Below are 21,120 nucleotides of genomic sequence, written 5' to 3' on the forward strand. Positions count from 1 at the left end.
TTTTTCGGTGGCCAATAACTTAGGAAATATTTTTTTTAGTCATCAAATACAGGACCTGAATAGTACAAAATACTAGCTCGATTTTTTTACCATGGCAGGTCTGGATAAAAAAAAAAAAGAAAAAAAGAAAAACATTGAATGTAAGTCAGATATCCTAATTTCTTTGGAATTAACGTGAGTGTCAGCTATAACTGTGGAGGTAAGCTCGAAATCATCCCAAACAGATCAACATACTAAAGGTTTTGTAGAAGCCTCTAGCGAAATGCTTTCAACCGTTTAAAAACTTCGTTACGTGGGTAGTAGCTGCAAACCGGTGAATACGTCACTGAATCCATGCAGTGAGCAGCTTAAACATTGCTTAATATTCAGTTCTCCATCATTTGAGATTACCTGTACTTAAATGTGGAGTTTTCGTGTATAAGACCTTGATTTTAGAGAGTCATTTAATTTTACAAACGGCCAAATTACACAGGGAAACAATCGCCAAAAATGTAAGGAAATACTTTACAATGTAACTTTAATATGCTGTTAAGTACTCATTCTGTATATTTTTCATTCATGGTGTTTTGTTATGTTTTATTAAACAGGGGCCTGCTTTCGAGTTGGTTTCTGAAAAATCATGTAGAAAGAGCGACCAAAGACGGACACGGCTGACTAACAAAGTTTAAATAAGTTGAAAGTTGAAAAACAACATTCGAGTTACGCAAAAACGAAACAAAACAAAAGATTATTGGAAATAAATTTAACGATTTAATGACGCCTGACGAAGGCGGATATAAAAGCGTCAATAATTAAGCTTTTATGTTATTCAAAGCGAAGTAGAGCATTTTGCTCTTCTTGTAATCACGATAACGGTTAAGACTGTTATTTAAGCATGGTACACGTGTAAAATCAGATACAGCCCTCTTCCTATGACAAAAAGTTAGTATTAAAGTAAGAAAAATTAAGAAAAATTGTTTTATATTCTATTTTATTTCCGTTTTAAAGTATTGAGTTAAATTTGAGTCTCTTCTGGCGAAGAGTACCAATTAATTGCTACTGTTGGACATCTATTACCATGGAATTCATATGCTTGAGCCGAGTATTACGTCCACTGAACATATTAGGCCGAACTCACACACGACCGCTCTCATATGGCTTTTCTTAGCTCATTTGGTAGAGCATTGCACCAGTAACGCAGAGGTCGTGGGTTCGAATCCTGTTCAGAACCTGAAATTTTTTCAGGTCATTTTTCCAGTAGTGTTATGGCTGCATTCGCATCTTTCATTCTTTCAAAACAGACTATGCAAGGAATGCGTGGTTCAATTCAGAGAAAAAAAAGATTACATATCTCTCGTAAATACTGTTGGGCTATTCCGCGGTTACTCAAAATGTGAACCCTCACCCGGATCTGAAAGTTCATGTGTTGCTGTTCACCCTGTAGTTGCAAAATTGTTGCAATGGCTGGTCTGCAGTGTCACGCCATCGAAAATAAAAATCGTAACTATTCAATAAATTAAGACAAGAAGCTGAGCTATGAAAGATGATTGATATATAAATAACCTCGCCAAGGTTTAAGTCTGTACGGTTTTCGATGCGCGCGTTATTCGGAAAAGTGTTTCACTGAAATTTATAGAGCTTTGTATGGTGTCGCCATGTTTGTGTCCCTCGGAGGGACACAAACATGGCGGCCGTAAAATAAGAGAAACATCTGTCTTTGAGTTTTGCCATTGAAACGAAACGTTATTACTCTAGAGCTCCGATACATTGACATTAATACTTTGTCTAGAGCAAGAACTGTTTAGTTAGTAAAAACTTGAACAATAACTCATCTTTTGACTTACTCGACAGCCTTATCGAGCCGCCATTTTGATGTCACGCGTAAATTCCGACGTGCTCTATTACATAATGAGGAACCCTGTCGGGCTTAAACGTTGCAAAACGTTAAGTTATTAGAGGGTCTTACATCTGATGAAACTAAAACTTCACAAGGATTGGTAATTTCGTATTTTGGAAATTGACGACGTCACATGAAAACCGGCAATACGGTTAATTAGTGATGAATTCAGCGATACCAGAACAGTTAATATTTAGCGTATTAAAAGTGTTTTCCTCGCTGTAAATAACGCTGTCGGTATAATTTAGACCAGCTTTCGTTCCAATTTCGTCAGGGCTAACATTCGGTTTCTTCTTTGTGCATAAGTTTGAATCTCCATTCCGTCACGAATACGGAAAATATTTTCGCTATGGTCGACATCTTGTCATAGACTGCTTTACAATAACATAGCGACGGGTCAGTCGAGGTATTATCACAAAACTGTGAGCTGGGCTTTCAAATTGAAATTTTCTTCGGCTAGCAGTTGCGGCCTAAATTTCAATTTTGAAGAGTGTTACTCAATCTTATTTAGAAAGTATTTCAATGTTTGAATATACTTTTGTATTATGATATAGGAAAATCGATTTCACGATGTCGCTGTACACGGATTCAGAATCAACACAGATTGGAATAACTACAATGTTCTCCATCCTCGTGAGCACTGACCTGATTGGCAATACGATTGTGGGCCTTGTCATCATTTTGAACCGAGACATGAGGTATTTTTCGTGCTGTAATCTGAGTGTAATTAATGTATGATCGATGATATTTGTTTTTAGTGTAGAAATTTTCAAGACAATAGGCGCTTTCAATTCGAACAAAAATTCTCGTTTGAACTTTTAGAAATTTCAGTGGCGAATGAATCAGCATTCAGCGGAATTTCCTGCAGGAAAGTGGAGAACCTCGCCAGGTAGAACTATTTTCTACGTGAAAGTTTTGGTTGAAGGGTTGGCATTTCGGAAATTCAACAAATTTTGGATTTCTGGCAATATTCGAACCATTCGGCTCCATTTCAAGCGTTCCGGAATTTTTGACTTTGACTCATTTTGACACAGACTTGTAGCTTGGAAGGTTGTGTCCTAGTGTACCGGTTCACTGAGGGAATAACCATTGTACTGCCTTTCTTTACGAGCCCTTGTTTAGCTGTGGTATATTGTTAGGTCTTTTTGATGGGTTTTTGTGAACCGGTACGCGAGCACAGAACCCTTGTGAGACAAACCTCGAATTTTATTCGGTAGGTACCGTTCTATTAATTATTGGAATTACAGTGTTGTTATAAAATTAACGCAAACGAATTCTTAGGGGAAGTTTTCAGGGGAGGAAGGTGGGGGGGGGGGGGGTGGGGGGCGGCTGGGCGAAACTGAAAGAAACTTTGCTTTCGACAAACTGAGCTGTTTGAATTGTGCTTTCAAACAGGACTCCCATAAACTTTCTGCTTCTGAACTTGGCTGTTGCTGACATGATGGTTGCACTGTTCATCGTACCACGCTTTATTTTGAGTCACTCCTTCAAACATCCTGAAGGACGGAAGGGTACATTGTTCTGTAAGCTGCTCACCGGCAGCAACTTAACATGGACCGGAGGGGCTGCCTCAATTTTCACCCTGGTGGCCATCGCTTTTGAGCGATATTACGCTGTAATGTATCCCTATGGCAATAAAGGAAAACTTACATTCAACAAGTTGAAGGTACTTCTTTGTTTGGCCGTGGCATCAATAGACCCACAGATAACATAAAGGATGAATGCGTTTCCTGCTACATGTCTGACCACGAAAACTCAATAAACTTGTAAACAACTAAGCTTTAGGTTATAAATGAGATAAGTTGTCATCGTTCTCAATTTTATGTCATGCCGTAGTTGACAGCGGTTTGTTGTAAAATGTACCAAATATTTACTAAAAATTTTGTTTGGAGTGTAAATGGTAATGCTAGTTGACTTATATAATTATAGAGCAACAGCGGAATTCCAAAATTATATTAACCGAACAGAACGCCGTAAAAGGTTGTCCAAAATTCCTAATCGGAAAAACCACATGGAACATAGACTTACCCTTTTTTCTTCGCCATGCATTAAATTCCGGGCGTTCCGGCAGCTTCGGCCCGCGGCGTGCACGCGGTTCCCACCCTCTTGCGTCCTGCTCGAAGTGAGTCAAAAAAGTGAGGTCTTAATGATTAAGGCTTTTTTTATTATTAATTAAGTATAGCTTCAACGTTCTGTTTTGGCAGGTCATTATTCCCATGTCATGGATTTCCGCCGCGATCCTTAACATTCCTCTTTTCTTGACAATCTACTTCGACAAAGAAGCCGATTTCTGCAGGGAACACTGGCCTAAACCAGACTGGCTCCCAAAAGCTTACAGTTCAACTTGGTTCTTTGTTGCTGGGATCATTCCCATTATGATCATGACAACGTTGTATTCCAGAGTGGTATATTCCCTGTGGTTTAAACGAGGAGGAAATAATCTAGAGAATGCCCAACAGGTATATATCTATATTATTTGACTTTAGGTCTCCTAACCAAGCTAGGGTAAATCATCTCAGATTTTAGGAATTATATTATAAGATGAAATCAGTTTCTATTCTTGAGAAAAAATTATATACGCTCAAAGTTCTAAATTCGACTTAAGCTGCGGTGGTTTCTGATTGTCTTTTATTTTCCTGGAACAGTAAATTTCCTCTCGAAAAGGCAAGGTTTTGTTGTATTTAACTGAAGGCAAAAGCGTTGTTTTTTGGGTAGCAAAACCTGTAATTGGAACCAATTCGAGGCTCTGCAAAATCTTTACCATCATCGTGCGCCTCATCGTGTTGAACCAGATTGGAGAATTAATTTATTGTGTAGCTACGAGGATAACTATAGGAATCGGTATCGCATTTTTTTAATGTGTATCAAAGATTACGTTATAGAAAATTTTGTTCATGTCATAAGTACGGCACTAAATCTGACGTTACCTTCTCAGGGTGTGATGAGACTAAGAAAGCGAGTCACCAAGATGGTTTTGACTGTGAGTGTTATCTATGGAATGTGCTGGATGCCAAACCTAACCATCTATGCGCTAAACTACTTAAGTCCTTCGCAGAACTACGGAAATGTCACCCACATTACTTCCATCGTTCTGGTCACGTGCAATTCCACCGTCAACCCTTTTATTTACGTTTTCGTGAACCAGAAGTTCAGACGCAAGATCAAGAGCCTAGTATGCTGTAGCAAGTGCCATAATAACAGGTTGACATCTCCAATGACGCCACTGTTCACACGACGGATCACACCAACACGATCGCCCCGTCCACCATAGAGGAAGATGTGGGTGTTGGAGGAGAGTCAAACCGCGAACCGACGGGCTTATTAGAATGACAATGGAAACAAATTACTAAGTAAAGAGCAGGAGGTTGCTTTGTGTTCTAAATTTATTAGTAAACACTGAGAACAGATATTCATAAGTAGAGCACTTTTTCTCAGTCACCACGAGGCCTTAGGCGATACCTAGTGACGAAAAAGATAGGTGAAGGTGGCTCAGTCACCCGGCCGGCCAAGAAAAAAAGTTTACCCAGCCTGTTTACGTTCATGTGTAGTATGTGAACACATGTAGATGCACATAAATACATGTTAAGAAGTCCGCTCTGCATGTTTAACTAAATTTGTATTTTTTGTTTTGATGCCTCCACTCCCCCCTTGAGCGCATGTTATCATAGCGATTGGTATTACATATGGTGTTACATGTTTTACGGCTTTTTTGTTTGTTTGTTTGTTTGTTTGTTCTTTTTGTTGTTTCTTTTTATTCTGAGTTGCCGTACTTCTAGCTCCGGCAGGCCCTTTCGCAAACGGGCTCAATTTCAATCAGATAATGAAGCCTAAAATTAGCAATATTTATTCCTAACCTCGGTATCAATATAATTGACTTTACTTGCTTTTACTAGTAGTCATTAAAAGTACTCCAACCTTACCCCTACATGTTGATATGTAATTTCAGATGCCCTTTGTATATCTTTCTGACACGTAATTATCTAGCATCCGTCAAAATACATCATGTTCTGTTGACAAGATTTTCTCAGTAATAACTTTGACGAAGAATTACATTATTTTCTGGCTCGCAATGCCTTTGACATAAAGCAGCTGTAGTGGCGTTGAAAACAAAAGAACTGTTCATTATAAAAATAATTCATTATAGAAAAACCGATCGGCCAATAGTCTCATTTGTAATGAACACCTGTCGTTCCACAAACTAAATATAATGACATGTACGGTAATAAAAAATTTAGTCGGAGGCCTTTAAATAAAGATTGTCATTAATTCTAGAAGCTCTTCTGGTAGAAACTCTGGTTGAAACTTGATTTCTCGAAGAAACCCGTCCCACAACGTGAGTGGCAATTAACTGTCATCTGAAAATTGTCAGTTCAGGTTTAGGTTTAATTTAAGTATTCAACAGATAAGCAGTAACCGCTTGTCCTTTTCTACGAACGCGGCTTTCTTTAGCGGTAAGTTTTGTTATTTCCCGATAATGATTTCCTCGAGCAGTTTACTTCTGAGAGGAAACACACACAAACGAAACGGAGATGTCGGTTTGCTTTTCTTGCGAACTGAAACTGTTTTATCTAGTTGATAACTAAAAATGTCCTCAGAGGCACAAAATGGCTGAAAACCGCTTAAAACAGTTAGCTGTTTAACTGGAGCTAGTCTGAGCACATAATGTACACACTGATATACGCCGATGACAGTAATGTAGCAAAAAATCTCCCCCACACTGGCCTTTTATGTATGCATTGTTAGGGAAAGAAGGCTGGACGTTGTTTTTCGAAAATGACTTTTTACAACGTTTTGAAAATTTTTGCAAGTTGAAATTGACGACTCATCCCACTTCAGCTAAGTCTTTCGGCTGGGAATTAGAGAAGCTATAAAAATGGTATGCAAATCTTAAGAAAATAATTTTTTATTAAAAAAAAAAAAAATGTAGTGAACGTTTTCAACAATCAACTTGTACTGGTTTGCTTTGTTAATTGTACGCTATATTTTAACAGCTGCCAGTGTTTGTTTCTCGCAATGTCTAGTTTAAAAAAATTTTTTTTTTGGTTTAATTAAATTGAATAAGAATATCTTACAACGAACTGGAGACGTACATTTTAGCTCGAGTTTATCAGAGATCGCAGGATACTTACTACTTCGACTAAGGAAACAAGATTTCTACACTTCGCAAAGTAATGAATTATGTCCACAACAGGATATTCTAATGAACAAAAAGCAAACAACAACATTATTGCATTTTTCCTAAGCTCTCTCAGTTGCAATTTTCATTACTCGTTACTTTTGTTTTCCATTTCAAAAACTTCGAAAGGGGAACACAAACCTCAAGAAGGTGGGATTACCGTTTTCCTCATATTTGCAAATGTCTTGGGAAAACAGAATGGATGGCAGCAGTTATCCGTTTAATTTCCCCCCTCCCCTCCCCACGAAAAAAAAGTAAAAAATAAAATAATATAAAATAAAAAATAAAACACGTTCTTACTGGATTTCTTCCTCGGTAGTAATTGACATACATATATTTTATTTCAGTTTATTATATTTATTGTTTTTCTTTCCTATGTAACTTGACAATCCACTCAAAAAGGGTAATTTTAAATTTATTGCTATAACTAATTTGATTTGAAGTTTATATTTGCTGAGTTGACAATCACTGTCCTAAATGTGCTGTCCCTAGCAACAGAAAAGATATTGAAGGCAGTTCCTAGAGAATGCATTGAATATTATATATCGAAAAGGGATCTAAACTCACCGAAACCATAACAAATTGTAACAAATGAAAAAATGAAGCATTTTTTGCTCATCCCGAGCCAAAACAGGATCATTCGCTTCAAGCAATTGCACCAAGCCGGATTCGCTCGTTAAATTAAACCCAGGATCCTAAAGTTAAGTATTAGAAGAGGCCAAAACGACGTAAGTTTTATTGCCTTTAAATTTTGTTAGCTACGAGGACAAGACAAGGTCGTTTCTGTAGGACAGTACGTTTTAAACCTTTTTAAAGCCCTGTACATTTCGAGGATCTTTCTGGCATTTTTTGCTCATTACTGTATATTCGAATGTAAGAACAAGGTAGGTGTACATTGACTACTGTGTTTATTCTCAGAAAAATTTCGCAAATGTGAGCTTCGATATTCCTATAAAATATATTCTTATAAAAAGAGTGTAAATAATATGTAGCTTTGCAACTAGTTATTGTGACCTTTATGTATTATCATGGCTTTTATTCTATCCAGCGATTTTAAGACGTTATGTCTCTGTACACGGATTCAGAAGCAGCCCAGATTGGAATAACTATAATGTTCACCATAATAGTGGTCACAAATCTCCTTGGAAACACAGCCGTGTGCCTTGTTATTATTTTGAATCGTGATATGAGGTATGTTATGAACTTTGAAATAAAATTGTATGAATGCACCGGCGCAGATGCTCTTGTGCATATGTAGTGCATCGGTCACGACCCATGTTTATTAAGATTAAGGTAACGTCTGCGCACGAGCCAAGTGGCCCATCAGGCCGGCGCTTCTCTCCGGTTTCGGTAGCATGAAGTGACTAGGAGCATTTCTTCTCCCCCCTGGGTGGGATGCTAGTCCATCGCAGGTTTACCCCCAGCATTAAATTCGCTGGTACCCATTTGTACACCTGGGCGGAGAGAGACACCTTGAGAGTAAAGTGTCTTGGCCAAGAACACAACACAACGTCCCCGGCCAGGGCACGAACCTGGACCGCTCGCTCCGGGGTCGAGCGCACTAACCATGAGGCCACTGCGCCTTCCACATGTTTACTAAGATTACGTACTTGATATTAGGGAAGGACCATTAAAAAGAAGAAGACAAAACAAAACCAAAGACAAGGGACAAGGAAAACTTGCACAACAAAAGTATACACAGCGAGTAACACATCACTCCAAAAGAAATCGTAGACTCTAGCTTGAATGTCCGATGGTAGGTCGGAGTATTTCAGACTGTTAGCAAAATAAAGTATTCTGTCTTTGATTGAGAGGGGTAAGCGAGAGGCCCCTTAAAACTAGGATATTACCGATTGGAATGTAAAACACCTAAAAATACCTAGATAATATGAGGATAAAATACACTAGCACGCCACTAGACGATATCAGTGAATTAAATCCTCAAAGAAATTAAGATTCCTTGGCGCTTATAAAAAAATAGATTTTTTTCCAAATATAGCGCGTATTGTCATTGTTAACCACCAAAAACACTTTTAAAAATGGTTAAGCAAAGTCATCAACTTTAGCTTACTTCTTCAGCTGTAATATTTTACCCATGCTTTCAATTCTTTTCGATCACACAGGACTCCCATGAACGTTTTACTCCTGAACTTGGCTGTAGCAGACATGATGGTTGCGCTGTTCATCGCACCACGCTTTATCTTGATTCATCTTTTCAAACATCCTGACGGATTAGTCGGCAAAGTGTTCTGTGAGCTGCTGACCGGAGGCAACTTAGCATGGTACGGTGGAATTACCTCTGTGTTTACCCTGGTAGTCATCGCCTTTGAACGTTACTATGCTGTCATGTATCCTTATGGTAATCGAGGAAAACTGACGTACAGAAAGTTAAAGGTATACAATGTTTATTTATGTAAAGCAAGTAGCGTGCCGGTTCTTTTTTTTCTTATTTAAGTTGGCGCTTTGAAATTTGCGGGAGGTGCATATTAACAATTTCGAAAATTGCTTAATAAACAGATATATCGATAGCAATGTCAACAACATCAGCAACGGCAATGAAAATAACAGTGATAATAACATTTTAAAATAACAACAAAACAATAGCAGCAACAGCTAGGACAGCAATAAATAACGTGATAGAAAATTGTTAGATGTCACTTCCGCTATGTCTTTGCCAGTCGAAGCAAGTAATTAACGCATGCGGACGAATACTTAGATGTCACTTCCGATATGTCTTTGCCAGGTGAGGCGCCGGATGTAGAACAAAATCGAAAAATTCAATAGGTCAATGAAAGGCACACACGGCAGAGTTTTTTCTTTTCTTGCTCTTTCTCTTTATGGGAACAATGGCAGGAATAAACTGTATTATGTTTTTGCTATTAAGTTCGAAGTCCGCCTTTTCTCTCCGTTGAGAAAACCGTGAAAACATGGCAGCAGCTTCGGATGCTAGTTTTCGGGCCTCGATAAAGGACTGTGACGACTCCGAATCATACCTTAGCCCCAGTGACAGAAAATACACAATCTTGGAAAGTAGGTTTTCACAAGAAATCCTCTCCTGGATTTTATTGAATGTATAAACAATAGCCTCCATTTGGCGCGAAAATATGCTAGGATATTTGTCCGCGGGCATTATCTATTCCGATAAGCGAAGAGTTTTCCGAGAGCGTAGCTCGAGGAAAACTGTGAGCTTATCGGAACAGATAATGCCCGCGGACAAATATCCTAGCATATTTTCGCGTGAAATGGAGGCTATTGTGTTTATTATCCTTCAAATCTTTTTCGCAACACGCGCAGTTTTGAAAATTAGGGAATATTCTCGGATATTCCCCAGTTTTAGCTGAGGCCGGAATATTCGGTCATGTGACGTGTTTAGACCAATCGCGCGCGAGCGAAAATATTTGATGGATTATAACAGCCTTTATAGTCCATCAAATATTTTCGCCCGCGCGCGATTGGTCTGAGCACGTCACGTGACCGAATGTTCCCCAGCAAAAACTGGGGAATATCCTAGAATATTCCCCAATTTTCAAAACTGCGCGTGTTGTAAAAATATTTGAAGGATAATAAACACAATAGCCTCCATTTGACTTGGAAAATATGCTGAGATATTTATCCTTGGACATTATCTGTTCCTCAAAGCTCACAGTTTTCCTCGAGCTACGCTCTCGGAAAAGTGTTCGCTTCTCGGAACAGATAATGTCCGGGCACAAATATCCGAGCATATTTTCGCGCCGAATGGAGGCTATTGTTTATAGTACTATATACACCACGTCATCAGTAGACTTTGCAGATGGCTATAATTAGAACATGCTCCATTTCTCACATGAGAGCCAAAATGGTGACCAATTCTCAACTGTCAGATAATCGCCATCCAGAACCTTCAAACAGTGTATAGACAGTATTTAGTATTTATATTCATGAACTGAGGCCCCGTCCACACTACGCTGGACAGGCCTACTGTCCATACTAATCCGTCGCGAAAACGAAGGTTTTCGAAAAGGCTCTTCAAACCGGAAGAATTTGAGAAAAATTGAGGACGCTGGTTTGGCGTGTTAGTGTGGACGGAAAGCATTTTGAAAACGGAGCTTTTCCAAAACGAAGACGTGAAGTTAAACGTGTGAGGCCCCTTCCCGGGTTTTCCTCAAGTACAGATCTAAAATGACCGGTGATTGTCGTGTTTTCAAATTTCTGCGGCGTATTATGGACAGAAACCATTTGATGCGTTTTCAGAGTAAAAGCGCCGTTTTCTAATTTCTCAGGCGTAGTGAGGACGATGCTTGATACTCAGATTCCAGCAGCATCGTCCCACTGTCTATAGCCTAGTTCTGACACAGATGACTATTACCTAGTAATAACCTACATGAAACTAACAGCGACGCAACATTAATTCACTTCTGTTAACAGGTCATCATTCCTGTTCTATGGATTTCCGCAGCCATCCTTGTCAGCCCACTTTTCTTCACAATCAGTTTTGATCAAAAAACCAATTTCTGCGTTGAATACTGGCCCAAAGAGTGGCTTCCCAAGGCATACAGTACCACCTGCTTCTTTTTTCTTGGTTTTATTCCTGTATCGGTGATGACTGTGTTGTATTCCAGAGTGGTATCTTCATTGTGGTTTAAACGCGAAGAAAACGAAATGGAAAGCACCCGACAGGTACAACTCCTCGGTCATGCTTGTAAACAGCCTATTGGTCTGACCCCCACCTGTTGGAATTTTTTAAAAGTTTAATGGAAATATTTTTTTCTTTCAGTTTAAGTGGCATGCCTACGAACTAGCTAGTTGTAGCTAAGCGCATCGACCACTATCTACATTAAAAAACAATAACGCTGATGATCAAATATCAAATAGAAGTTTTTATTCATTTAATTCTGGTTGAGTGAATCTAAAATTAAAAGATTATGTTGGCCTATACTGTAAATTTTTTTGCATCATCTCTCTCATCTGGAAGGAATTAAATTTGCAGTTGCTAATTTTGACCCTAAAGTAGAAAAGCAGGCAGTATTTTCCCACTCCCGCTTTGAATGAGCGCGTGTACGGAAAAATGTGGAGCTTCCCACTTCTGAGCAAGCAATGCCTAAGCGACCCAGAGTTGAAACCACAAGTTAAATGATGAATCAATAAAATTAATGGCAAAATTTAGAGAGGAGGCCACATCATCCTTTGTTCGTCTTCATACGGCTCCTCTATCCTGGTCGAATTGGAATTTGAAGATGTTGGTTTTTGTGGAGGAAAGAAATCCGGAGTACCAGGCGAAAACCCCGCTGGGCAAGGCGAGAAACAACAACAAACCCAATCCACTTATGATATCGGGGCGGAATCGAACCTGCGCCATATTGGTGGGTGGAAAACAAAATCAACTGCTTCCCAAAGGACCAGTGATTAAGTGTATATTAGTCGCTTCTCCAAATTTCAATTCAAACTAAATGCGATGGAAGGGAAAAATGTATTATATTATGTTCTCCATTTATCATACCTTTTTTTTTTTCCTAGGGTGTGATGAAAGTAAGAAAACGGGTCACCAAGATGGTTCTTTCTGTGAGTGTCATTTATGGATTGTGTTGGATGCCCAACCAATTCATTTATGTGTTCAACTACTTCATTCCTTCACAGAACTATGGCAATGTCATCTATATAGTTTCTATTGTTCTTGTGTCATGCAATTCCACAGTGAATCCTTTTATCTACGTTTTCGTGAACCAGAAGTTTCGAACTAAGTTTAAGAGTTTGATGTGCTGTGGCACACCCTGCAGTAACAGGGTTGACGTCTCCAGAGACTCAATTGCTTGATCGCACCAACGTTAACACCACTAACCAGCCCACCCTGGAAGAGGAAGATTGCACTGGAGTAAGCAAGCAGGAAGCAAACTCCTTGAGCCTGATTTCAGTGTGACTGCTGGGAAGGTTTCCGTTTTCTCTGGCCAAAGTGTACCGGCTACTTACCATCGCCACTCAGTTAGTTATTTAGATATATATTGACAGGCATTTTGGAAAACTTGAATTATTACACTTTACACTGTCCACAAAACCACGTACATAGTTTTCATCACCAAACATCACCACTGGCTGACAATCCTCCGCACGAATCTAGTGTTGTTATTAAAAGCCGAATGCTCCACGTTTGCAGGTCTTAAGGTAAATGGTTAAATATAAGTTTATACGGAACTGATCGTGGTAAGCTCAGTTGAATTTCGTGGTAAGCTTAGTCGAATTACAATTCAAGGATGCGAGTTGAATCCAATCTGCCAATCAGTGTAATGCGACTGTTAGCAGTTCGAATACAAGAGAAGACAAAGAAAGCACCACATGCGGACACGACTCTAGAACTTTTACTGAATTATCTGAAACTTTTACATTTGAATTTGCATAAGTGGAACAATCGGATTCTGTTAACAACACACTTCTCAAACAAAGGACGATCGCGATCTGCCAGTTGGGATTTGATGTTTCTAGCCGAAGATCAAAATCGAATGGAGGTGGTTCAAATCTTCCAGTTTCATCCCTGAAGCTTACTATGCATGTGGCTGAAAACAATACGAAACATGAAATGAAACATAACACCTAACAGGGCGACAGTTGGTTGCACATAGCAAAACCTTTAAAACCAAATTATCTTCGTAATTGTAATTCTTCCTTAACAAGCACTAAATAACAATATGTATGAACTCCCTGCGAAAACGCTACCTCACAAGACAACACAGTCGATAATGCTTACGTACCCATGCATGTAGATATATATCTCATGTCAATAACATGTTATTACACATGAATATAGTCCATTTGTCAGCTTGCATGCTGTCCGCTGTTACCGCCGTCGCTTTTTCATTTTCAGAGACCATATGTTTCACAATGTTTCCACTTTGCTTTGAAGGAAGCGTTTTCCTGTAACACTGTCTTAGGAATGTTCCGCAGTCTTCAGTAATGGTCGATGGTAATAGGACCGAGTAGAGTCCAATTCCGTCTGTTATCATAAGAGTGATTAAGAGTGCTTGCCTGTAAAAATCAGACAAATTCGTAATTTCGCGGCAAGGGTCGAAAATTCGATTTCGCTCATATTCTTATGGTAGATAGGCTAGGGCACGACAAAAACTACTGGATAGTCTTTTTGGCAAAATATCCTTTTATTTCAAAGAAATATGCAAATTACCAAGTTCCTTTAAAATCGTCATTTCACGCACCATTTTATTAAACAAGTTTGAGAGCCTCGCATGCAAAACCACATCATTCTTCCGTCTTAAAAACACTCAAATATTTTTCTGCAATGTTTAAATGTGTACTGGGTTGATTTTACGGAATGTTGCGTTGTCTTTTGGGGTGCAAAATAATTAAATTTCGAAGACATGTATTTCATTTACTTAAAAGTACTTCGTAAATATAATTAATTTTCACCATGTGCGAAACCTTCAAATGGATTGAGCTTCTCGTGGTTGAATCGCAAAAGGATGGTCTACAGATTCCTGTATAAATTTCTTTGGGCAAATGACGTCACAGATTCACGGTGTTCGACCATGTCAGTTGGCGATGTACATCGGACGTTATGTAAACAAACGCAAACTTCTGCTTTATGTGGGACGAATGGTGAGAAAAACACGTCAAATCGGCTTTGGACCTGCCTTTTACAGCAAATAAGGTTAGAACATTTCGAAATTATCAGCTCTGTGTCTATTTCAACTTAATATAGGTCAAGTCATTTGGCGCATGCTAAAATATACGTCTCACCCGTAAATTTAAATTTGACGACGGATGGTCAAATATTTGCTATCGCGTCGCTCACAATCATTTGCCCAAAGAATTTTTTATAGGAATCTGTAGACCATCCTTTTGTGATTCAACCACATGATGCTCAATCCATTTGAAGGGTTCGCACATGGTGAAAATTAATTATATTCACGAAGTACTTTTAAGTAAATGAAATACATGTCTTCGAAATTTAATTATTTTGCACCCAAAAAGACAACGCAACATTCCCTAAAATCAGCTCAGTACACTTTTAAACATTGCACAAAAATATTTGGGTGTTTTAAAGACGGAAGAATGATGTGGTTTTGCATGCGAGGCTCTCAAACTTGTTTAATAAAATGGTGCGTCAAAGGACGATTTTAACGGAATTTGGTAATTTGCATATTTCTTTGAAATAAAAGGATATTTTGCCAAAAAAACTATCCAGTAGTTTTTGTCATGCCCTAGCCTATCTACCATAAGAATATGAGCGAAATCGAATTTTCGACCCTTAGACATACTTTATTTAACATGGACAAGTAGACACTTAGCTGTTCGCTAGTTTCCAGGTGCTCCACGATTTAAATTAAGTAATGTACAACATTATAGGAGCTTAAAAAAAGGTATTTACATCAAGCTAATTTAAAAATCGCTAAAAAAAAGAAAAAAAAAAAAAAAAAACCCGAGCGAAAAGCGATAAAATATAATCAAAGTGTATTAAACAAGTGTATTAAGACCCTTGCCGAGTTATTTTCCATATTTATGGACAGGGACTCTTAACAAAATCAGACAACCGTGAAGCGAGAATTGGACACACGATGTCCTGTTACCAATTTATCACGACCATTAATACCTTCTAAACGTCAAATGAAAATTACGTATGGTAATTACATTTTCCGAAAAAAACGCTAAAAAATGGATGTTAAGTTTCTTTGAAAACAGCCACCGGAGATAAATCTCGACAATTTCATTTCAATTGGTTACTATAGCGATTGTACTCAATAATATCACTGGGGGATTTAGTAGTTGGCAAGGAGGACTCAAAATGATTGGCTCATGCAACTATCCGATTACAGGTGTCCAATTACAGCCAATTGTTCGATTACACACTCGATTAAAACTTTGCAGATTAATTAGTGCAAACTTTAGCAGTTATGCACCAGCCAACTCCAAGAAGATGAGATAGTCATTTACAAAGATGCACTACGTTGTAGGTATCTGTTCTGTTTTGTTTTACTGTTCTAAATTCAACTTGATTACAAAATGTATTTGCTAAATAGATCTCTATGTCATATATAGGGGAGAAAACTTTTCATGAATCCTTAATATTCAGTTGCAAAATGTTGCTGTCTCGGTGTCTCCAAAGCCAAGATAACCTACGATAGAATAAGATAGTCATCCCATCGAGAGAAGGAGTGAGAAGAGGATGAGTTGCGTAATACTCATAAACGGCATCATTCCGGTGAAATGACAAAAACAAGAATCGCGCTGTTTACGCGCGAGTAACGACTGCATCAAAACTGATCATGCACCATAGCCATTTGCTTCTCTATAGCACGTTAATTTATTTGTTAGTTATTTTCCAGTACTGGTTAATTGTTATCTACTAGAGCGGTTTTCAACTGGATGTCGAAAGTAATCAGGAAATTACTTTGGTTTTGGTTGTACTACATTTGAGATTGGCTGAGTAGTCTAACTGGTCAGTAATTGTTTTGGTTTTGGTTTTACGGCGGTAAGTTTCTTTCATGGGATCGCAGATTATTCTTACACGTTTTATCGAGCACATTCGAGTACTTCTACGTTGCTTTCGATCTTTACCAATCAATATTTCCTCCTTACGGCAGTAAAAGAAAACTCACTAGTTTGAGGTTGAAGGTATGTGAAGAAGTGAAGAATGTATGGCTTGACTCATCCCAGGTCCCATCTTGTGCCGTTCCCTGCTGGACACAGAGGGGATTATGGGAAGTATTCAATAGGCCATTTTTGGTATCCTCGTTATAGGACTGGAACTAGCTTGCAATGGAGGCTCATGCGGGGGAATATCATTAAAAAGAGATTAATGTCATTTGCATTTGAAAAGACTGCCCACAGTAGCCTCAGTTGCAAGCTAGTTCCAGTCCTATACGGATAATACGAATATGGTCTATTGATATCTTGTTCAGCCTGGTCCATCCGGGAAATGTTTGGCGACCAAACACGATCAAAAATTGTTTGGTGACCAAACATATTGATGCTGTACTTTGGAGTGGGCAAACGGTTTTAAACCCGTTTGATCATGGCATGTTCACCGTCCAAACGAGCAAAATGTTTTAAGCTTTGTCTGACTTATAAACGGGAAATGTTTGGCAACCAAACGCCATTAAACATTGTTTGGTGACCAAACATGTTGATGTTGTACTGGTTGGCGAAACGGTATCAAACATGTTTGAACGAACAAAATGTTTTACAAAGTTTGATCAAATGTTTGACGTCGTTCAAATTTTATCAAAGAAGGTCAAACACGATGCAATACAAACAAACAACGTGTCCAAACGGGAAAATGTCTGGTACCTAAACGATTTTTGATAGTGTTTGATCGTCAAAAGGCGCGGTGGCCTCATGGTTAGTGCGCTCGTCTCCGGAGAGAGCGGTCCGGGTTCGAGCCCTGGCCGGAGACACTGTGTTGTGTTCTTGGGAAGACACTTAACTCTCATAGTGCCTTTCTCCACCCAGATGTACAAATGGGTACCGGCGAACTTAACGCTGAGGGTAACCCTACGATGGACCAGCATCCCATCCAGGGGGGAGTAGAAATACTCCTAGTCGCTTCATGATACAGAAACCGGGATAAGCTCCGGTCTGGTGGGCCACTTGGCTCGTATGCAAACTTTACCTTTATCTTACGTTGATCGCCAAGCATTTCCCGTTTGGACGGGGCTTTAGTCTCCTGTACTTGGTAGTAACTGGTCTTTCAATGGACACTAATAAACGAATGGACTTCCTTTGGAGGCAACTTTGCTTATGTTAATATTAACTTGGTTGATTTTATTATTTTGGGGGGTTGTAAGTAAAATTCAATCATGAGAATTGCAATTAAAAGCACGCTTCTAATTCGCTCTTATCTTTCTTTAAGTTGCACGAAGCCTGGAAAAAATTATTGGATATCAATGATTGCCAACGAGCCAGCCGAGGGAAGACGCGAGGCTGGCGAGGGGGGCAGCGTTATAGAGCCGTGCAAAGGTACTGTGCAGGCGGAAAAAAATCTCGAGTGATCGAGACACATGTTTGTAAGGTAAGATTCCTGAGATTCCAATAACGTAATGGAAAAGAGGTCGATAGTCTTACAACGGACTGATCGTGACACTCAGAGATTATGACGTCAATACCGCATGGTGGTGATCTCGATGCTCAGCAGCTTTGGCATTCATTGAGCGGAGTTGTGATCAAGTTTGAGATAAGAAAAACGTAATTTTGACCTGCTTTTGTGAGTTTTATTTGTTTTTATTTCCAATTCTACGTGAGTGTACTTTAGTTAAGTGCCATTGTGGTATATTTATCGAGCTAGCAAGCTCAACAATCGGCCAGCGAGCCAAAAGAGTACTCGGCCACCGTGCCAAACACGGACAGTGTGCCATCTTAATTCGGCCAACGTGCCAAATCTAGACAACGCCAGCGAACATAAAGCAATCAAAGAAACTGAGAAACCTCTTTAAACTGAATTCAATCAAAGCAAAGCTAAATTAAAACAAACGACAACTGTAGCAAACTATCGGCCAGCGAGCCACGCGAGAGTAAACTCGACATCGGCCATTGAGCCAACTTGGGAAGAAAACGATGTCAGTTATGATTACAGCCGAAACCGTAGTATCGCGATGATTTAAAACCAAGAATCTTGTTTTCGTTTTGGCGATTCTGCGCTGTCAATCAAAATATTTACATCAGAATTTACGACATTTGACGTTGTTTTGAATACTTGACTACAAAAAAGTGACGTGCACAAAACATGACTCTGTTTTTCTTAAGTTTCCAATTAGTATTTGTTTTGATTGGTTCCTCCTTGGCACGTAGCGAGAGCTACATCTAGTACATGAGTTAGCGGGGGGTTCGAGTTAGCGAGGGTTCGAGTTATCGGGAGTCAACTTATATATTGAGTTACCATTTTCTTCCCTTTACGCTAACGATCGAACTTAAGTAACATTATATTGGTTGATTTTGTTATTTTGGATGGTTGTAAGTAAAATTCAATCATGGGAATTGCAATTAAAAGCACGCTTCTAACTCGCTCATACCTTTCTTTAAGTTGCACAAAGTCTGGAAAAAAGATAAAATATCAAGGATATAACTCAAACGAGAAAGCAAAAGAATTCATATTGTTGTTTTAAAGGAAATGTATTCCACATTTAAAACTTCGAGGCAGTCTTTTGTAATAAAGCAGTGTATCTTTTAATAACAGAAATGTTAAAAAAATTATCATTAAAGGCAAACATTACGTTGGGGGATTATTTTTGCCCCATACACAGTGAACAACTTTATTTCCTTAATGGCAACAATTTTCCAAATTGCGGTGAGTATTGCGGAGATCATGTTTCATTAAAAAAAAATTAAAAAAATAAAAATAATAATAATAATAATAATAATTTTTTTTTTAATTATAACAAACTTTATTGAACACTTTTCCATACAAACTTGAATCTTACATGTATCTGGTAAAAAATTCAGAAATTCTGTTGTTCCTTAAGTTTTCGGTAATAATAATTACAAATTACACTCATTCTTTACAACCCTTATAAATTTGTCTATTATCATTTGTCGAAAAAATTTAAATAAGAATAGTAAAAAATACTCTACACATTTAAATGGCAAAAACTCTACTTTAAAAATACACCACCAGGACCATTTCTTGGCTCAGTGTTCGTGGCTTCGGCTATAGTTCCCCAGAAATAGCATTCTCAATTGCCTTAACGAATATTTGCATGTCCTTTTTCGATATCTAAATCAATGTCCGACAGTTCTAAATGGACTCTTCTAGGAGCTCGCGAGCCTCTTAAACAAAGTAATACTGATCTCAGCAGCGCAAAAGATACTCTTGCCCTGATCCATAACATGGTAGTCGCGTAACTTTCGCCTTTCTTTGTAGCAACTAACTCAGCAAGTCTACTATGGTATCGATTACATTCCACTGCCATTCCACCCGTCGTGCTAAAAACTAATGGCGTGAATGTAGCTTGCTCTACTTCTAACACACGGCTGGCATACTGGCGCTTCTTCTCTGTTTCGTGCTGCCTGAATATCTGGTCTGCATCCAAATCCCTATAGGAGTCTGCATTCGGATGGCATACTCCGACATCAAAAAAAGCCGACCTCTGCCTCTCCCAGAATCTCCTAGCAACTATATCCAGCCGCGCATCAGGGACGGTGTTGGCTCCCCTATTCAACTCTTCTCCTGTGATGTCTTGCAAAACTGGTTCGGTTTCGATACCATTGCATACCATGCTAAGCAGTTCCGCCTCCAAATCCCTTAGTTCATTATGGCGTTGGATGATAAATCCGCCTCTTTTGCATATCATAGCGTGATCCACATTGAATATGTCCCCGCAAATACAAACAGCGGGAGTATCAGGAACTTCCCAGTCGTACCTGGAGTGAGTTTCACAGCGTCTCGGAACTCACTCTTGTTTAAATCAAAATTCATATCTCTAATTGGCAAAACAGTAAGCCAACTAGAAGCACCTTTCTGAGTGGCAAGGTCGACAGCTCTCAAAGTTTTACCAGAAATCGAGCCCTTCACCTCATCAAGTTTTTCCTTCAGATACTGATACTTGGCTCATCTCCCGTTGCACAGCGTGTACTTCACTTTCGTCTGGTGGCTTATGCGACTGTGATTTTATTTGATGGGCTAGTGGACCAGAGATGTTGGCTGATGCTGCATACTCTAAAGCTGCTGTTTGGCTCGGATTTATTAGGCCCGTACCTCCCATTCTCACTGGCAGCGCCAATAGCACACGTTCAGCTTCTGTACAATTGTGACCTGTAATGGACGGTATTAGGGCATCAGCTATTGCGTGCTCCAAAGGAGCGAGTAGATCTTCTATATCAGGCAGAGTTCTCATAAAGTACGTCCAGCGGTGTTTTAATCCAAAAGTGAATGCTGCGTAGCAAGCCTGGGGCTGCGACAAAGCAAACTCGGCCAATTTTGTCACCTGCCCCACCCATTCTTCGACTTTACCGTTAACGTACTGCTCAAGATAAGACCTGAGCCCAGCGCCGCACCCAGATGCTTCCGCCCTTCTGTGGTCTCCTCCTTATCAGGCTTCGTAACAAGCCAGCATTTTCCAGCATTAGGGTAATATCCTAAGTCCGGTCCGGCCAT

The 21,120-nt window shown here is 39.2% G+C and overlaps 1 protein-coding gene and 2 pseudogenes across 2 annotated transcripts; 2 read left to right on the forward strand and 1 right to left on the reverse strand.

Annotated features, from left to right (window-relative positions):
- The first annotated feature begins 1,676 nt into the window (after positions 1–1,676).
- On the forward strand, positions 1,677–5,795 carry LOC149112770 (neuropeptide FF receptor 2-like; annotated as a pseudogene). Its single transcript, XR_016207567.1, has 4 exons — positions 1,677–2,574; positions 3,272–3,542; positions 4,081–4,335; positions 4,812–5,795. The product of XR_016207567.1 is annotated as a neuropeptide FF receptor 2-like (transcript).
- Positions 5,796–8,115: 2,320 nt separating this feature from the next.
- On the forward strand, positions 8,116–12,945 carry LOC110063927 (tachykinin-like peptides receptor 86C; annotated as a pseudogene).
- Positions 12,946–19,412: 6,467 nt separating this feature from the next.
- On the reverse strand, positions 19,413–20,357 carry LOC149112771 (uncharacterized). The gene has a single exon (XM_089289514.1). The coding sequence runs from the start codon at positions 20,315–20,317 to the stop codon at positions 19,709–19,711; it is 609 nt and encodes a 202-aa protein (XP_089145640.1). The 5' UTR covers positions 20,318–20,357; the 3' UTR covers positions 19,413–19,708.
- Positions 20,358–21,120: the final 763 nt, after the last annotated feature.

The sequence above is a fragment of the Orbicella faveolata genome, unplaced genomic scaffold (assembly GCF_042242905.1).
Source record: "Orbicella faveolata isolate gen_17 unplaced genomic scaffold, um_ofav_v1 contig_2, whole genome shotgun sequence".
Classification (NCBI taxonomy): Eukaryota; Metazoa; Cnidaria; class Anthozoa; order Scleractinia; family Merulinidae; genus Orbicella; species Orbicella faveolata.

Coding starts and splice junctions, on each gene's coding strand:
- LOC149112771 (XM_089289514.1), bottom strand. CDS start 20,317: ATGATATGCAAAAGAGGCGGATTTATCATCCAACGCCATAATGAACTA.